The sequence below is a fragment of the Oncorhynchus mykiss genome, chromosome 16 (genome assembly GCF_057628025.1).
Source record: "Oncorhynchus mykiss isolate SJ-2025 chromosome 16, ASM5762802v1, whole genome shotgun sequence".
NCBI classification, from domain to species: domain Eukaryota; kingdom Metazoa; phylum Chordata; class Actinopteri; order Salmoniformes; family Salmonidae; genus Oncorhynchus; species Oncorhynchus mykiss.
The window spans coordinates 24,545,229-24,564,729 of record NC_143037.1 but is presented as its reverse complement, the minus strand read 5'-3'; the positions used below and the strand labels follow the sequence as shown (position 1 = coordinate 24,564,729).

The 19,501-nt window shown below is 44.0% G+C and overlaps 1 protein-coding gene across 1 annotated transcript; it reads left to right on the top strand.

The window, feature by feature from the left end:
• The first annotated feature begins 279 nt into the window (after positions 1-279).
• Positions 280-19,461, top strand: LOC110491700 (myosin light chain kinase, smooth muscle). Its single transcript, XM_021565343.3, has 15 exons — positions 280-454; positions 977-1,167; positions 6,051-6,086; positions 6,312-6,442; positions 6,670-6,826; positions 7,628-7,939; positions 8,141-8,237; positions 8,588-8,791; positions 9,222-9,439; positions 14,503-14,626; positions 15,035-15,187; positions 15,591-15,720; positions 16,032-16,113; positions 16,282-16,422; positions 16,953-19,461. Exons 2-15 carry the CDS (start codon positions 1,002-1,004, stop codon positions 17,150-17,152), a joined length of 2,151 nt encoding a protein of 716 aa, XP_021421018.3. The 5' UTR covers positions 280-454; positions 977-1,001; the 3' UTR covers positions 17,153-19,461.
• The last annotated feature ends 40 nt before the right edge of the window (positions 19,462-19,501 follow it).

The following is a 19,501-nucleotide window of genomic DNA, read 5'->3' as shown; positions in this document are numbered from 1 at the left end:
TAAACCCTGGAACCATGGAACACACCGTGAACGACAGACACAACAAGACACTCTCGGAAACAGCAAGCCTGCATTGGGATTTCCAAAAACAAGTGAACATATTCAAGTGAACGTATATCACCTATACCTCAATTCTATCCACAACGTTCTATCGCTGTGAGAAATCCCTAACTGTAAGATTCATTCAGCTAGAGTGGAGATTATTATTTGTAGTGTGGTTTGACACAGTGGGTTAGACAAATGTAAAAAGCTGTCCTACTTGCTCTCCTAGATTCCTGTGATGTCATTAGTGGCGTAGAGATTGCCAAACAACATGCCACAGAGGAGCACAGCGAGGCAGTTTTTTTTGTTTGTTGTGTTGTGTGTTCTGTGTCTATGTGATTTATTGTGACAGTTGGCTCGGTGTGCTTGGCAGAGGCGTTTGGTGATCGTGTTTGGTGAAGGACATAACCAAGTAGGTGAACTTTCTCTGTTCATTTCTCTCCATGTCTCTCTTTCTCTTGGTCTCTCTCTAACTCTCTTTGTTTTTGATGTATGTGTGTGGGTGTGTGTGCGTGCGTGCGTGCGTGCGTGCGTGTGTGTGTGTGTGTGTGTGTGTGTGTGTGTGAGTCTGTTTTCTCTCTGTCTGTTGTGTTGTGGGAGGGGGAGGCGGTCCACTGGCTAGCCATATAATTGAACCTGATAAATATAGTGGTTTCCTGTGTTGGGGTTGAGAGCTAGCCAGTGGGCTGTAGCCAGTGTGAAAGCAATGCCAGATGAGGTGTGAATTGTGAACCAAAGGGAACATAAGAGAGTTTCACACATCGCTTTGCAGAGAGATGGAAAGTGAAAGAGATAAGAGTGAGAGAGAGAGAGAAATCAAGAAGAAATAAAAGGAGACAGCCAATAAGAGGAGAGGGCGAAAAAGGGGTTGTTGACAGACAGCGAATCGGAAACCCTGTCGTGTATGCTTAACATTGAATGGTTGCCTCTTCAGATTTGGCTATTTTCACCTGGCAAAGATGGACAAAGGCAGCATGGGCCCCAAGAAGACTTTCGTGTCCACTTTTCGCATGGATTTTAAGCCTGCCGCCCCTCGGCAGTTTGTGTTGAAGGGGATCAAGAATGACCTAGAGGACAGGGACACTGCTCGGGGGGGTAGCAGCAAGCAGGGAACCATATCAACAGGTAAGGAATCAGTTCGAACTATTTTAAATAGTTTACTGTTGTCATCAATCAAATATTTCTGGCTCTTAAAGAACGGGATTCAGACCTTCTTTAAAAATAGCATAGTGCTTTATCGTGGCAATGGTAGTAATTATTTTAGTCATCATTTTGTAGTTATGTGGACGCTTTTGGGCATTGGTCCTATGTGAATCTCAGTGATTGAACTCAAGCATCTGACCCTCAATGATCATCCGAAACCTAATTAGCATATGATTCCGAGGTGTTTGCCTGACTCTCGAGGTAAGCAAGCCCCTAGACTAGGGCTGGATGTTTGTTGTTATTATCCTACCTTGCTGTATGGCCAGAAAGCTCTTTTTTGTTTTGTTGATTTGACAATATCAACATGTTCAAAGGCATTTGTGTATCTATACAACTGAACCACTTATAACATTTTCTAATAATTCCAGTTATAATTATTACATGTTTGAATGCATGAGCCTATTGCCAAAACATTGGTGACGTAAAACAAATAACACACTCTTCTTTAGAAGTTCAAGCCAGCAAAGCTGCCTTATATTTAAATCTAAGAAGGTGTCACGTCCTGACCTTAGTTCCTTTTTTTATGTTTCTATTTTAGGTTGGTCAGGGCATGAGTTGGGGTGGGCAATCTATGTTTTGTTCTATGTTTGTATTTCTATGTGTTTGGCCTGGTATGGTTCCCAATCAGAGGCAGCTGTCAATCGTTGTCTCTGATTGAGAACCATACTAAGGCAACCTGGTTTCGCCCTTGAGTTGTGGGTAGTTGTTTTCTGTCTCTGTACCAGACAGGACTGTTGCGTTTGTTTCGTTTTTGTTCTAGTGTTCAGTGTAATTAAAAGATCATGAACACGTACCACGTTGCACCTTGGTCCTCTCCTTCTTCCACCTACGACGATCGTTACAAAAGGATTACATTTGTTTGTTTTTTCCCAGCTGATCTACCCAACAAACAAAGAAAAATGATAGACGTTTTCTAATATTTATCAAAAAGCATGACTTCTGCCACGTTCAAAATGACTGGGAAATCTCTGACTTCAGTGAGTTCAAGACAACTGGGAACTCGGGGGGGGGACAAGCTCCGACTGGGAAAATACGTTTTGAACGGTCATCCAAGTCAGGAACTCAGGGCTCTTTGTAGAGCTCCGACCTGAAGATCACCAAAGTCATGATTCAACCTTGTTTTTTTCTGAGTTCCCAGTTGTCTTGAAAGCACCATAAACCCAGAGAATGCCAGAATTTGATGACGAAGTTTGATGACAAAATTTACCCACGAAGGACCGCCGCGCCACCTTCCTGTTCAAGTGACCACAGCACAACAAGGTTGTACAAAAATGTATTGTATCCTGCTGCATAAATGATGTAATATGCCAGGGAGATATGTTTACTGCAGCTAAGAAATAAATACTAAGTGTATGTTGTGTAGTAAGCAGTTAGTAGCCAAATTAGTCACCCGAATAATTTGGTCCCTTTTCCCCTCATAACTTAGCCTACTGTTCTGACCATTGGTCATGTGAGTACCTTCTGTATGCAGTGTCTCAGCCTGTTCTGTGAGGTTTACCCTCACTCTTTTGTTTGGGTACATCCCAGTGTTTTGTATATGTGTTTGTTTTGGGTCTATTAAAAACCTAGATGTATTCCTGCGCCTGTCTCCAAATCCTTTATACCAGCATGACAGGTATATTTTCACCTCTTAATTTCACCTACGTTCCGACTTGGTGGTGCACATTTGGCCTATAGCCTATTTTAGAGAAATGTCATCACATATTTTATGAATGAACTGTTTCGCTGCCAGACAAGGCTCAGCTGATAGCCAGGTGTAGCAGTGGTAAGGTGTTGAGACTGCTGTTGGGACTTTATGTAGGTGTCACCTTTATAGTGTTTGTGTGTTTGTCACCTTTATAGTGCAATTAATGTATTGTTTACTGTTGTGTTGGGTAGTGGCTTTGATGGCAATCATCACAATTTTTGGGGGAGTTGGGCCCCATCAAAATGGACATGCTAAAATCACCACTGGATAGATCCCAAATTAATACAATCACTAGCATCAAAAAACATTTTAAGAAATGAGGCTGAGGCAACAGATAAGAACATTTAGCTTAAAATGTTGATAAACTATTAGGCTATTTTTTTTTCACATAAGCACAGCAGTGCGCACAGGGCAGTAGGCTATAAGCGCAAATGGAACATTTGCAGGTATAAACACCATTCTCAAAAGTGACCACAAATGTAATGCTTTTATAAAGGTGCATTTTTATGGTGAAAATGATCTTCCCCAAACTTGAAACTCACTCGCTGTGTATGTATGTCAGTTAGGCTCTACACCCCTTGTAAAACGGATTAATGTCCTTCATTTTAAGAAGTTGATTAGCCACTTTAGATGTGATATGGGCCGGCAGGTAGCCTAGTGGTTAGACTTGGACTTGTAACCGAAAGGTTGCAAGATCGAATCCCGAATCCCCGAGCTGACAAGGTAAAAATCTGTCGTTCTGCCCCTGAACAAGGCAGTTAACCCACTGTTCCTAGGCCGTCATTGAAAATAAGAATTTGTTCTTATAAATAACAAGTACAGACCTTATCAAAAAAATATAGGCCTACGGGCTAGGCTACATGAGTGTGTGTGACTTTGATTTGAAAAAGTTGGAATAAAAAGCATGCGCAGTCTCGTGCTTTAAGCTGAGCACTAAGACGGCACTCAACGAGCTGTATAAGGCCATAAGCAAACAAGAAAATGCTCATCCAGAGGTGGCGCTCCTAGTGGCCGGGGACTTTAATGCAGGGAAACTTAAATCTGTTTTACCTAATTTCTACAAGCATGTTAAATGTGCAACAATAGGGGAAAAAAACCTCTAGACCACCTTACTCCACAAACAGAGACGTGTACAAAGCTTTCCCTCACCCTGCATTTGGCAAATCTGACCATGACTCTATCCTCCTGATTCCTGCAACACAAACAAAAACTAAAGCAGGAAGTAGCAGTGACTCACTCAATAAGGAAGTGGTCAGATGACGTAGATGCTACAGGACTGTTTTGCTAGCACTGACTGGAATATGTTCTGGGAATCTTCCGATGGCATTGAGGCGTACACCACATCAGTCACTGGCATATCCCAACATATCCCAACCAGAAGCCCTGGAAAACAGGCAACATCCGCACTGAGCTAAAGGCTAGAGCTGCTGCTTTCAAGGAGTGGGACACTAATCTGGGCGCTTATAAGAAATCCCGCTATGCCCTCAGACAAACCATAAACAGGCAAAGCGTCAATACAGGGCTAAGATTGAATCGTACTATACCGGCTCCGACGCTCATCGGATGTGGCAGGGCTTGCAAACTTTTATGGACTACAATGGTAAGCACAGCCGTGAGCTGCCCAGTGACATGAGCCTACCAGACGAGCTAAATAACTTCTATGCTCGCTTCGAAGCACGCAACACTGAAGCATGCATGAGAATATCAGCTGTTCCAGACGACTGTGTGATCACGCTCTCTGTAGCCGATGTAAGACCAGACGGATTACCAGGATGTGTGCTCCGAGCATGAGCTGACCAACTGGCAAGTGTCTTCAACCTGTCCCTGACCAAGTCAACCTGTCCCTGACCAAGTCAACCTGTCCCTGACCAAGTCTGTAATGCCAACATGTTTCGAGCAGACCACCATAGTCCCTGAGCACAAGAACATCAAGGTAACCTGCCTAAATTACCACCGACACATAGCAATCACGTCTGTAGCCTTGAAGTGCTTTGAAAGGCTGGTCATGGCTCACATCAACACCATTATCCCAGAAACTCTAGACCCACTCCAAATTGCATACCGCCCCAACAGATCCATTGATGATGCAATCTCCATTGCACTCCACACTGCCCTTTCCCACCTGGACAAAAGGAACACCTACTTAAAAAAAATAAAATTACTTCAGTTTATTTTAGTAAATACTTAAACTTTTTTCCTTAAAACTGCATTGTTGGTTAAGGGCTTGTAAGTAAGCATTTCACTGTAAGGTGTTGTATTCGGCGCATGTGACAAATTACATTTGATTTGATTCGCAAGTGATGGGCTAATATTGTCACCCATCAGACCATTCTTGATGTAATCTTGTCTTTACATATACTAAATAATATATGTGTGAAATTAGTTTTGATTTAGAATGGACCATTATCATTCACCTGTCTCGAAACAGGGGCAGAAGAAACATTTTTCCTTCATCTATGCTCTTAAATAGTGAATAGAGGACGCTTTTCCCATGGTTCATTTTCATGCCAGCCATGTAGGCTATACTCCTGTTGTAAAGAGAAGCAATGTGCTTAATATTAGGAAAGTTGTGAAATAAATATAGTAGGCCTAGCCTATAGAAAGCTGATGGGATCCTCCTCTTTTTAATAGAGGCCTTCAGTCTGTTTTCTCAATACAATTGAATAGCCTATTGAATTGCTGTGCAACGTGTTTGATGAGATGCTCAATCGCATTTGCATTGATGTCAGAGTGATTAGAGGGACAATAGAGTGCTGTGTACCAAGCAGTTAGCACGTTTGGAAGGCTACTAATGACCATCGGTAGCATCAGAGCTTGGAGAAGCCTAGTTACCGTGACTAAACGGTCACGTGGAATTTGACTGCCGGCATGACCACCGGTGTGACAGTAATAGTAAAATCACCGTAACAGCCCTGGATGTGTGCACCCAAAAGTTGGATGCGATCCGCCAAACAAATCCCAAAGAAGAAGAAGGAGACGATGAGACAGGAGAGAGGATGCGAGAAGTAGGCAATTGCGATCTTCCACCCCCCCCCCCGCCCCCCCCAAAAAAGTTTGAATATTAATTGCTATCTTCCCATAATCAATCACCCATGTAATGTGACACTTTTCTTTTCAGATATCACCTCAAAGAGAAGAGTCTCCACTGAAAAGGGTGAGTTGGTCCATTGACAACTGCTTGTCTTCCAGTCAGATTTAGAATAACAAGTATCAAGACAAAGGCCCTCCTATTCGCATGTGAACACTTAAAGTACCAAGAACAAGTCAAACTTTACCCAACTTGAAATATGCTTCAAACCGGCAGTTTGCATGCTTTGCAAAAAAAAGAGTTGAGCTCAGTGATGTAGTGTTAACCACTCGTTGTCTCTGCCTCTTCCAGGTCCCCTGCTGGAGTTTCTTGACCCCCAAGAGCAGTTGGAGGTGCGGGTGGGAGGGCAGGCCAGACTCCACTGTGCATTCAGGAGCTGCAGTGTTCCTGTGGCTTCCTGCTGGATCTACAACAGAGAGCAGGTCTGGGTTGAATTGGTTTGGGGTCAGAAATAAGACTGTATTCCTTTACCATATCTATTGTTGATACTTTAAATAAATGTACAACTTTTCACAGATTAAGTTAAATGTCAAAACATCTGGGAACAGTTTACCGGATTCAGATTAAGTCTAGTCCTGGATTAAACACCAATCTCAAGTGCATTTTAGTCCAAGAATAGGTTTATTCTTCCTCTTCTCCCTCTATGCAGGTGGTTGCAGGCGGGCCGAGGACTCGTGTAGAGAGCAGTGACACTGACAGCAGTGTGGAGATATCTCAGGCTTGTCCGGACGATGCGGGTACATACACTATATTGGTGCGGAATCGCAGGGGCTTGGCTCAGCACACAGTCACCCTCAGTGTTATCGGTGAGTATCCTGGGGCGTGTTCGTGATCACTAAAGTTTCAACCGTTCCTTAAACTAGCGTCATATTCCCTAGGCACCAAATGAAAGAAAACGTACTGAAACAGAGAGGGACTAGCTGAAATCCAGCTTGTCCCTCTCTGTTTAAGGTTTTTGTTGCAAAACATTTTGCTACAGTGTACACTAATGAATATGACCCTGCCTTATCCCAATTGACAATTATTGCTGATAGATTGCATTACCACAACATAATACCAATGAGCCTCGATTCTGCTCCTGGAGAACCACAGAACAAGACGAGATGGTTACTCACACGTAGCAATTCCAAGAATAGTCCTGCTAGTAAACTCAATGTCAACGAACCCTACGGGTCGGGGAAAGTGTCTTCATCTTGAATAGTCTTGTTCAGGGTGAAGCAGGAAAAGTTCACAGCTGCTGACCTCGACTACGTCAAAAGAGGTTATGCATTTGGTCTCTCGGAGCTCAATTGCTTCCATCTAAAGTTGACCATGGGCCCTCTTCCAATAGTTTTAAATGGCTTCCTTCCTTCTTTCCTACATTAAGGTATCATCACTGCTCTAACATGACTGAACTAATGAGTTAAGTCAAGTATTAGGAAACCACATCTAACTTGGGCCCTGTTCAAATTCTATACCACATCTACCTTGGATCCTGTTCCAATGCTTTCAAATGGCATCCTTCCTTAGGAATCCAAATCCACCACACCAGTCATGTTAGATTAATGCTTTCAAAAGGAAGCAAATGTAATCTCACAGGCTCTGTGTTTGTCTCCCTGTCTTCTCAGACCGGCCTCACCCTCCAGCATCTAGTCCCATGGTCTCCCAGCTCTCCTCTTGCTCCCTGGTCCTGTCATGGTCGGGGCCCAGCTACGACGGGGGCACTGCCGTCACAGGCTACGTGGTGGAGGTGAGACGAGAAGGCACTGAGAAGCCCGAGGACTGGACTGAGGTGACGACCCGCTGCAAGAACACCTCGTACCGGATCCGCTCAGTCCTGGAGCCCCTGGGGGAGTACCGCTTTCGCGTTCGGGCCTACAATTTGGCAGGTGTCAGTGAGCCGAGTGAGGTGTCAGACTGTATCAAGATGGACACCAGAGGTTGGCGGATATTGATTTTCTCCAAACAGTGACTTTGATGAATACTACAAGTTTAGATCTTAATCAGTTGCTGATCTGATTGGTTGTCTCTGTCTATTGGTTTTTCCTTTAAATGTCTCGTATCTACATTCTGTTGAATTCAACTACACATATACTGTACCGTAGTTCTTGTTGACTAATCTTGATTCTGTGCTTTTGAAGGAGAGCCAAAAGAGGAATCCCAATCGTATGTGACTGTCACCATTGACACCACGCACAAAGTCAAGGATCATTACAATGTGCATGAGAAGCTGGGAGTGTAAGCATTAGATGGTCACTCACTCAGTATATTGACTCATTGCTAAACTGGGTTGTGTTCAGTTGGCATGAAACGGAACAAAACTGTCCGAAACTGAAGTACTATCTGGGTTGTATTAATTTGTGCTCATCATAGCAAACAAAAAGTGACAATGAGTGTTCTCATTGGACAAGTTCAGGTATTCCCTCCCAGTTTTGTTTAGTTTTCTTCTGTTTGGCGTCTAGTGAATATGACCATGAACTTGTCGATTTTCATTTTCTGTGGCGACCCATTTTAAAACACTTGAAAACGTTTTGCTGCTGTGTGTCCTAATGAACACAACCCTGCTAACTGCCTTCCCCCCTCAACAGGGGGAAGTTTGGCCAGGTGTTCAGGCTGAGTCACAAGGAGACAGGTCAGGTGTGTGCAGGGAAGTTCTACCGGGCCCATAGCTCCAAGGCGAAGGCTGTGGCGCGCAGGGAGATCGAGCTGATGAACTGTCTCCACCACCCTAAGCTGGTGCAATGCCTCGGGGCCTATGACACCCGCTCCGAAATCATCATGGTGATGGAGTAGTAAGCACAGCCAGTTCCAATCATCAAGATTATTATAGGAGTACAATTGCATTGATGTCTTTACTGAGTTTCCATTACAATATAATGTGTGCATGTCAATATGTGTGCATGTTTATAGTGTGTTTCTCTTCTCTTCTGCACTTTCCTGGAGATAGGATTGAGGGCCACTGCTTGTAGCCTGGTACCTAGATCTCCTATGGTTGTTGTCATTGCCAAGTTTGGTCTTGGCAAAACCACACAAACAGATCTGGGACCAGGCTGCACGGCTGTCGAGAGATCTACATAGTTTACATTGAACGTGCATATGCAAGGGATCAGTCTAATAATGGGCTTGTATCATCGAAGCCTATCCAATCTTCTAGAGCAACAGGATCTATGGATTGGTTTGACATGAGGACCTTGGTCTTCCTTATACCTTCTATATCTCTAGCATTGCCGGCGGGGAACTGTTTGAGCGCATCGCGGACGACAACTTTGAGCACACGGAGCCTACCAGCGCACGCTACATGCATCAGCTCCTGGAGGGCATGCAGTACATCCACCGGCAGAACATTGTCCACTTGGACCTCAAGCCAGAAAACATTGTGTGCGTGGACACCACGGGCACGCGGATTAAGATCATCGACTTTGGCCTGGCAGCCAAGCTGGGTGAGTGGGTTTGGAGAAGAGACTAATAGCGTTTTCAAACTATCGTGCTGACCCGAACGTTATTTTGCTACTTTCCTGGCTCAGATATTTTGTTTGCACAGTACAGCTTGGCTGAAGCTCAACCCAGTAGTGTAAAAAGGGTCTTCATAGTGTCCTGCAGATTCAAGGGCCATGTGCCAGTAGGGCACAACGTTGTGGAACGTTCAGAATCAGGTCAAAATAAATATTGCGTAGAACAGACCTACAGTGCCTTCAGGAAGTATCACACCCCTTGACTTTTTCCATATTTTGTTGTCTTACAGTCTGAATTTAAAATGGATTACATGGTGTTTTTTGTCACTGGCCTACATACAATACCCCATAATGTCAAAGTGGAATTATGTTTTAAAAAATGACACTGAACCAAAACATTAACATCACATGTACAGTGTTGGTCCCATGTTTCATGAGCTGAAATAAAACATCCCAGAAAGGTTCCATATGCACAAAAAGCTTATTTCTTTTTTTGTGCACAATTTGTTAACATCCCTGTTAGTGAGCATTTCTCCTTTGCCAAGATATTCCACCCACTTGACAGGTGTGGCATATCACAAAGTTGATTAAACAACAATCATTACACAGGTGCACCTTGCAGTGAGGACAATAAAAGGTCACTCTAAAATGTGCAGTTTTGCCACGCAACACAATGCCACAGACGTATCAAGATTTGAGGGAGCGTGCAACTGGCATGCTAACTGAAGGAATGTCCACTAGAGCTGTTGCCAGAGAATTTAATGTTCATTTCTCTACCATAAGCCGCTTCCAAAGTTGTTTTAGAGAATTTGGCAGTACGTCTAACTGGCCTCATCACACCAGACCACATGTAACCATACCAGCCCAGGAACTCCACATCCGGCTTCTTCATCAGCGGGATCATCTGAGACCAGCCACCCGGAGCTGATGTAACTTGGGGTTTGCACAACTGAAGAATTTCTGCACAAGCTGTCAGAAACAGCCTCAGGGAAGCTTATCTGCGTGCTCATCGTCCTCACTAGGGTTTTGACCTGACTGCAGTTCGGCATCGTAACTGACTTGATTGGGAAAATGCTCACCTTCAATGTCCACTGGCACGCTGGAGAAGTGTGCTCTTTCAACTGTACCGGGCAGATGGCAGACGTGTGGGCGAGCGGTTTGCTGATGTCAACATTGTGAAAAGAGTGCTCCATGGTGGGGGTGGGGTTATGGCAAAGGCAGGCATAAACTACGGATAGCGAACGCAATTCCATTTTATAAATGTCAATTTGAATGCACAGAGATACCGTGATGAGATCCTGAGGCCAATTGTCGTGCCATTCATTCATCCGTTACTACAACAATTGGACACCACGAAATTGGGGAGAAAAAGGGGTAAAAATTTACAAAAAAAAATTAACAAATAAAAAAGGTGGTTTCCATAAGTTTGTGTTCGATACACTCCATTTATTCCATTCCAGCCATTACAATGAGCACGTCCTTCTATAGCTCCTTCCATTAGCATCCATTGGGCATGTGAGAGCATGTGAGTAGAGTTGAGCGGTTGGAAACTACTATCCTAGCTCATGGAGCGGGGCTTGCACACCACTTCGCCGCTGACATTTAATCCTAGTAAAAATGTCCTGTTTTAGGTCAGTTAGGATCACCACTTTAATTTAAGAATGTGAAATGTCAGAATAATAGTAGAGAGAATGATTTATTTCAGGTTTTATTTCTTTCAACACCTTCCCAGTGGGTCAGAAGTTTACATACACTCAATTAGTATTATTTGGTAGCATTGCCTTTAAATGATTTAACTTGGGTCAAAAGTGTTGGGTGGCCGTCCACAAGCTTCCCACAATAAGTTGGTTGCATTTTGGCCCATTCCTCCTGACAGAGCTGGTGTAACTGAGTTAGGTTTGTAGGCCTCCTTGCTCGCACACGCTTTTTCAGTTCTGCCCACAAATTTTCTATGGGATTGAGGTCAGGGCTTTGTGATGGCCACTCCAATACCTTGACTTTGTTGTCCTTAAGCCATTTTGCCACAACTTTGGAAGTATGCTTGGGGTAATTGTCCATTTGGAAGACCCATTTGCGACTTAGCTTTAACTTCCTGACTGATGTCTTGAGATGTTGCTTCAATATATCCACATAATTTTCTTTGCCACATGATGCCATCTATTTTGTGAAGTGCACCAGTCCCTCCTGCAGCAAACCACCCCCACAACATGATGCTCCCACCCCCATGCTTCACGGTTGGAATGGTGTTCTTCAGCTTGCAAACGTTTCCTCCAAACATAACAATGGTCATTATGGTCAAACAGTTCTATTTTTGTTTCATCAGACCAGAGGACATTTCTCCACAAAGTACAATCTTTGTCCCCATGTGCAGTTGCAAACCGTAGTCTGGCTTTTTTTATTTGTTTTTATTTTTTATTTTACCCCCTTTTTTCTCCCCAATTTCATGGTATCCAATTGTTAGTAGCTACTATCTTGTCTCATCGCTACAACTCCCATACGGGCTTGGGAGAGACGAAAGTCGAAAGTCATGCGTCCTCCGATACACAACCCAACCAAGCCGCACTGCTTCTTAACACAGCGCACAACCAACCCGGAAGCCAGTCGCACCAATGTGTCGGAGGAAACACCGTGCACCTGGCAACCTTGCCCTTAACCACTGCGCCACCCGGGAGGCACCATAGTCTGGCTTTTTATGGAGGTTTTGGAGCAGTGGCTTCTTCCTTGCTGAGCGGCCTTTCAGGTTATGTCGATATAGGACTTGTTTTACTGTGGATATAGATAGTCTTGTCCCTGTTTCCTCCAGAATCTTCACAAGGTCCTTTGCTGTTGTTCTGGGATTGATTTGCACTTTTCGCACCAAAGAACGTTAATTTCTAGGAGACAGAACGCGTCTCCTTCCTGAGCGGTATGACGGCTGCGTGGTTCCATGGTGTTTATACTTGCGTACTATTGTTTGTACAGATTAACGTGGTACCTTTAGTCGTTTGGAAATTGCTCCCAAGGATGAACCAGACTTGTGGAGGTCTACCATTTTTTTCTGAAGTCTTGGCTGATTTCTTTTGATTTTCCCATGATATCAAGCAAAGAGGCACTGAGTTTCAAGGTAGGCCTTGAAATACATCCACAGGCACACCTCAAATTGACTCAAATGATGTCAATTAGCCCATCAGAAGCCTCTAAAGCCAGGTAATTTCCAAGCTTTTTAAAGGCACAGTCAACTTAGTGTATGTAAACTTCTGAGCCACTGGATTTGTGATACAGTGAATTATAGAATTCACTTTCAGAACAACAGCTATCTGGATTTGGTTGAAGGAGAAGTGAGGGTGGGCTTGGGCAAGTTGCTGCAGGGGGGTAGGGGTAGCCAGGTGGAAAGCATGGCCGGGCGTTGAAACATGCTTATTGAAATTCTTGATTATCGTAGATTTATCGGTGACAGTGTTTCCTAGCCTCAGTGCAGTGGGCAGCTGGGAGGGGATGCTCTTATTCTCCATGGTCTTTACAGTGTCCCAAAGCCTGTGCTTTCCTAACTGACTGTGTTCCTGACTTCCCTGAAAAGTTGCATATTGCGGGGGCTATTCGATGCTAATGCAGAACGCCACAGGATGTTTTTGTGCTGGTCAAGAGCAGCCAGGTCAGGAGTGAACCAGGGGCTATATCTGTTCTTAGTTTTACATTTTTTGAACGGGGCATGCTTATTTAAGAGGGAGAGGAAAGCACTTTTAAAGAACAACCAGGTTTCCTCTACTGACGGGATGAGGTCAATATCCTTCCAGGATACCCGGGCCAGGTCAATTAGAAAGGCCTGCTCGCTGAAGTGTTTTAGGAAGCGTTTGAGGGGTGGCCGTTTGACCGCGGACCCATTACGGACGCAGGCAATGAGGCAGTGATCTCTGAGACAGCAGAGGATGGCCAACAGCAGAGAGACAGCAGAGGTGTATTTGGAGGGCAGGTTGGTCAGGATGATATCTATGAGGGTGCCTGTATTTACAGATTTAGGGTTGCACCTGATAGGTTCTTTGATCATTTGAGTGAGATTGAAGGCATCTATCTTAGATTGTAGGATGGTCGGGGTGTTAAGCATATCCCAGTTTAGGTTACCTAACAGTACGAACTCTGAAGATAGATGGGGGGGAAATCAATTCACATAAGGTGTCCAGGGCACAGCTGGGGGCTGAGGGGGGTCTATAACATGTGGCAGTGAGAGACTTATTTCTGGAAAGGTGGATGTTTAAAAGTAGAAGCTCGAACTGTTTGGGCACAGACCCGCACCGCACTCACTCTCTTGCTCTTGGTCCTCATCTTAGTAAGTCACCTTGATTTAGCATCTGTGTGTTTCGATCAATTTCTTTATGAAACTCCATGACAGTAGAAGTAGACTACAAATGCATGCTGGGGCGGGCATGCCCTGAGCTCAGTTGTGAAGTGAGGCTGGAGCGGAAAAGAAAGCCTACACACCAGCCTTTGGTCATTGCTCACGTACTCTGCCGGGCACAAACTATCAGCAGGGGGGACAGAGGTCAGTAAACAGGAAAGGGCAGTCCACATATCCTGCAGCTGCACTGGCTAGCATCGCTTGTCAGCAGATGCATGCATGGGCCCTACACTACCTGCTATCCAGTACCAACTACCCTTTTTCGTTTTTGCATTCTGATATCCACTACCCATTTTTATTTTTGTATTTGACTACTGGACATTGGGAGAGCATAACTCTTGAGACGCTTGCTGCCATCCGTTAACGTATTGTTGTCGATGTATTTTATTGTTTTACTGTAAAGTATACTGTATTTAGATGTGAAATTCACTTTGAGTTTGTTCCATTGTGATTTAATCTGCTCTGTGCAGAGATGGATGAAAAATCTTGACCACAATGGGCACGTTACAGGTCATCTTTATTACAGGCTTGCTGCGCAATTGACCAGATCTCACAATACCACATTAACGTGACACAGCAGTCTTCTGAGACTGCATTAAAGGGAACCTGGAACGTGGACGGTATCAATGTAATAACCTTGACCAGCATGTTTTTCAACTGTTTTCCTCTCCAATGCCAGAGCCTGGTACTCCACTGATGGTGATGCATGGGACACCTGATTTTGTGGCCCCTGAGGTGATCAGCTACGAGCCGGTAGGGCTGGCCACTGACATGTGGAGCATCGGAGTCATCTGTTTCATCTTGTGAGTTATGAACAGGCCCACCGACTTGCTTCTATTCAAGTACACCAGGGTGCGGTGTTCAGTAGGGCGCACTGTGGAATAAAATGTCTAGGTTGCGTTCACACTGGTGCAACATGCTTAACCTTTCAGATAGAAATACCATCAATAGAGCAGTTTTATTTGCTGACTCTACATGTCACAGAGACATGGCTGGTGTACACCATATATTTCTATCAGACAGTTTGCAACATTGTGCATTATTGAACATGGTCAAGCGTAAGTTATTTTGTGGCAATGGGTGTAAAGCTTGCCTTTACTGCCATCTGCTGGCTATAAAAATATAACAAACAGTGCCCCATAGGAACTGTTGAATGGTTCAATAAACACAAACAATGGGCAATGTGACCCTGCTTCTCTGCTGCCTCCCAGGCTGAGCGGTGAGTTGCCCTTCCAAGGTAACAGTGATGCAGAGACCCTGAGCCTGGTGACGGCTGCCCGCTATGAGTTTGACCAGGAAAGCTTCGAGGACATCTCGGACCAGGCTAAAGACTTCATCACCTCTCTGCTCAAGAAGGACACAAGGTTTGTGTCTCCTACTGTCAAGATGTTGGCTGACTGGATGGCTGCTTGCTGGCATCCATATTGTCTTATGCACTGGGGACACGTGTACATGCGTGCCTGCATGTTTAGTCTGTCAGGCTAGATTTTATACTCCACCAAAATGTTCTCCTTAGCGAAACATTACTGACACTTGCTTAGTTACGACCTCTGACACGCACCCAAATTCTGTGTGGAGACCTGCGGCGTGTGGTGAAGTCACAGAGCCTCTATGTAGTACATCTAGTGGAGTATAAATCCAAATAAATGGCTAACAATATACTACTGGAGTTGGAGCAGTTTATTCTGTGTTGTGCTTGCAACTGAATGCGAGAAATCGTATAAGGGTGTGTTCTTGCCCCTCCCCAAACCTTGACCCCGTCTTCAGGTGTAGGCTGTTGTGTGACGAGGCCCTGGCCCACCCCTGGATGGCCTCTTTTACCCTTCTGGTCCGCCGTCCCACCAAGTCCCTCAAGAAGGACAAGATTCGACGTTTCTTGGCCAAGCGCAGATGGAAGGTATATTACCTTACACAAATCAATTCTACATCACATTCCATTTGAAACGTTTTCTGCCCTAATGAACACATCCCTGGCCCCATACGGTATGTGCTGAAGCCAACTCTTCAGTCGTTATCATGTCCAGCCATACAAACATCTTTGGCACGACTATGAACAGAGATGAGTGAGCTAAAGCACAAACAGACTGGGCCAGCAGGCTAACTCAGTGAATGAACCAACAAGGGGTGTGTTAATTGCGTCTCATTGATTCAAATGGCAGATGCCTGGTTCTCAGTGATGTGGTGTTTTATCTCTCTCCATAATTATAGAAAACAGGCAAGGCTGTCCTGGCGCTGCAGAGGATGGCCAACCTCACCAACGGACCCGACTCTCCTGGCAGCCCTGGGGAGGGTAAGAGACACATCCATTGATCATCCAGGGCTCAATGTCAGTGTTTTGCCTTTTTAATGTTAAATCGACCTCTGAAAAATAGTACGCTCCATGGTAGTGTGCTCCTGTTCACTAACCATTGTTGGAAGATGACAGTATTATTTTCCCTCTCTCCTCCCCCCCACCCAGAGGCTAGCTGGAGCCCGGCGGCAGAGCAGGCCATCCAGACCCTGGATCAGGAGCTGCAGAGCGAACCCCGCTTCCAGCAGGTCCTAAGGGACACCAGCCAGCCCCGGGGATCTTCCGCCCGCCTGGCCTGCCGCGTCCAGGGTACGTTTGGTTGGAAGCTTAATCAAGAGCAGTGGTTGGGGCCAATTTGAATTGAAGTCAATTCAGGAAGTAAACACATTCGATAATTGAACAAAAAATGTAATCTATTTCCAATGACTTCTCAATAAATGGAATAGGAGAAGCTATTTTTAAAAGTGTTTCCATTTTGGAATTTTCAATTCAAATCATTCCAATTTGAGCGACTTCAGTTAGATTTGACCTCAACCCTGCTCGAAACCCATTTGCTACACACGATCAATGAGAGCACTCTGTTTCCAGTGAAGCAGTCTTCCCATCGGCGTGCTCAGGGTGACCCTTGTGAACTTCAAGTTTAATTTTAACCCTGGTCTCATGTTGCTTGTTATTGTAACCTTAGTTTTCCGTCGCTCGTCATTTGAACCCGTCACTCACCATTTTAACGCTATCCCCATCACTTGCCCTTTGCACCATTGACAAGCCACAGGGCGAGACATTTCAACCCTGCTCGCCCTTTCACTCATCATTTTAACCCTGGTCTCTCCCCATCACAGGCTACCCCGAGCCGGAGGTGGTGTGGTTTAAGGATGAGGAGACCGTGGAGTCATCGTCGAGGGTCACCATGGAGTACGACGGCATGTGTGAGCTGGTCCTGACTGACCTGGGACCTGCCGACACTGGGGTTTACAAGTGCAGAGCTACCAACGACCTAGGGGAGGCGCTGTGCTCGGCCAAACTTACCGTGGAACTGTAGCCTGAAAACACAAAACAACATCTGGATCCCTAATCTCCACCCATTTCCCCAAAGTGTGCACTTTCCGTTATGGATTTAACAATGCTGGAAACTCCCTAGTAGCCGATGATAACACCAATCCAATGTGTTGAATCCATAACGGGAAGTGTGGAAGTGCACACTTTGGGAGAAGGGTGCAGAATCGGGATGTAGCCAACAATCAATGTTGGGGAAGCTACGCTGAAAAGATAGTTTCCCAAACTACCAATTACTTCACACTGGAAGAAGTTAAGCTACAAATTGCAAGAACCGATCACTCCTGTTAATAGAATGTTTTTGTGCTTAATAGGACAAATTACACAAATGTTTCAAGTGAGAATTAGACAGGTCTGATGTCGAAAAAGAAAGGAAATTACCTACTTCACCCATATTTTAGCAAAATAAGTGTGTAGTAGTTAGCTTAATGGCGAAAAAAAAGTAATTAACTGCTGAAAACACTATCAAGATTTTAATTTAGCTTAACTACTATCAAGCTACTGCAAAATATAGTTTCATTGGCAGTTTGACCCTGGGATAGATTGACCACTGTCGGTCATGTTTCTTTCCCATCTCCTAGGACTTCCGATCATTGCAAGATGTAGGAGAGATGAGAAGGCCACTTTAGACTTGAGATACGTTCATTGTCCAACTGTCCACAGATGTCAAGGGTGGCTCAAAGACAATAGAATACACAATGGACTGAACTGAGGTCTAAAAAAAGTCACAGTAAAGCTTAATGTATAGTAAGGGCAAACTAAGAACTTTCCATTCACTTTGATTCAGTTGTGACACTTCATTTGATACACTAACTTTCAATAACAGCAAAGTACAACGCTTTACCAAACCCCTCGACTTTTTCCACATGTTGTCACAGCCCGAATTTAAAATTGATTAAATGTAGATTTTTTTGTTGTCGTCACTGGCCTACACACAATACCCCATAACGTCAGTGGAATTATGTTTTTATAAACGTTAACAAATGAATGAAATGCTGAAATGTCTTAAGTATTCAACCCCTTTGATATAGCAAGCCTAAATAAGTTCAGGAATAAAACTTTGCTTAACAAGTCACATAAGTTTCATGGACTCTCACTGTGTGCAATTATAGTGTTTAAAACTTATTTGGGATAGGGAGTGGTATTTTGAAAAGCGTGCCCAAAGTAAACTGCCTGTTACTCAGGCCCAGAAGCTAGGATATGCATATAATTGGTAGATTTGGATAGAAAACACTCTAAAGTTTCTGAAACTGCTGAAATAATTGTCTGAGTATAACAGAACGGAAATGGCAGGCGAAACCCCGAGGACAAACCATCCCCCCAAAAAAGAATTTCGTCCTACCACTGATTTCAATGGCTGGCACTTTTATAATAGGGCGAAATCATGCCCAATTGCAGTTCCTAGGGCTTCCACTAGATGTCAGTCTTTAGTTTCAGGCTGGTTTTTGGAAAAATAAGATAATCACATGGTTTACTTTCGCCGTAAAGCCTTTTTGAAATCTGACAAGGTGGCTGGAATAACAATAAGTTAAGCTTTGTTTTGATGTATTGCACTTGTGATTTCATGGAAGTTTAATATTTATAGTACCCAGTCACGACAAAGATACAGGTGTCCTTCCTAACTAAGTTGCCAGAGAGGAAGGAAACCACTCAGGGATTTCACCATGAGGCCAATAGTGACTTTAAAACAGTTACAAAATAATGGCTGCGATAAGATGGAAAACTGAGAATGGATCAACAACATTGTAGTTACTCCAAAATACTAACCTAATTGACAGTGAAAAAGGAAGCATGTACAGAATAAAAAATATTCAAAATCATGCAACTAGTTACTAAAGTAATACTGCAAAAAAAAAAATGTAATGCAATTCACTTTTTGTCCTGAATACAAAGTGTTATATGTTGGGAAAATCCAATACTACTGAGTACCATTTTCAAGCATTGTGTTGGCTGCATTATGTTATGGGTTTTTCTTGTAATAATTTAAAACTGGGGAGTTTCAGGATAAAAAAAGAAATGGGGCTAAGCAGGCAAAATCCTAGAGCAAAACCTGGTTCAGTCTGCTTTCCACCATACACTGGGAGATGAATTCACCTTTCAGCAGTAATAATCTAAAACTTAAGGCCAAATCTATACTGGAGTGGCTTACTAAGAAGAAAGTGAATGTTCCCGAGTGGCCGAGTTACAGTTTTGACTTATATCTGCTTGAAAATCTGTGGCAAGACATGAAAATGGTTGTCTAGCAATGATCAACAACCAATTTGAAAATAATAAAAATGGGGAAATGTTGGACAATCCAGGTGTGAAAAGTGCTTAGAGACTTACCCAGAAAAAC

Coding starts and splice junctions, on each gene's coding strand:
- LOC110491700 (XM_021565343.3), top strand. CDS start 1,002: ATGGACAAAGGCAGCATGGGCCCCAAGAAGACTTTCGTGTCCACTTTT. Junction 8,238..8,587: donor GTGCATGAGAAGCTGGGAGT/GTAAGCATTAGA, acceptor CCCCCTCAACAG/GGGGAAGTTTGGCCAGGTGT. Junction 8,792..9,221: donor ATCATCATGGTGATGGAGTA/GTAAGCACAGCC, acceptor CTATATCTCTAG/CATTGCCGGCGGGGAACTGT.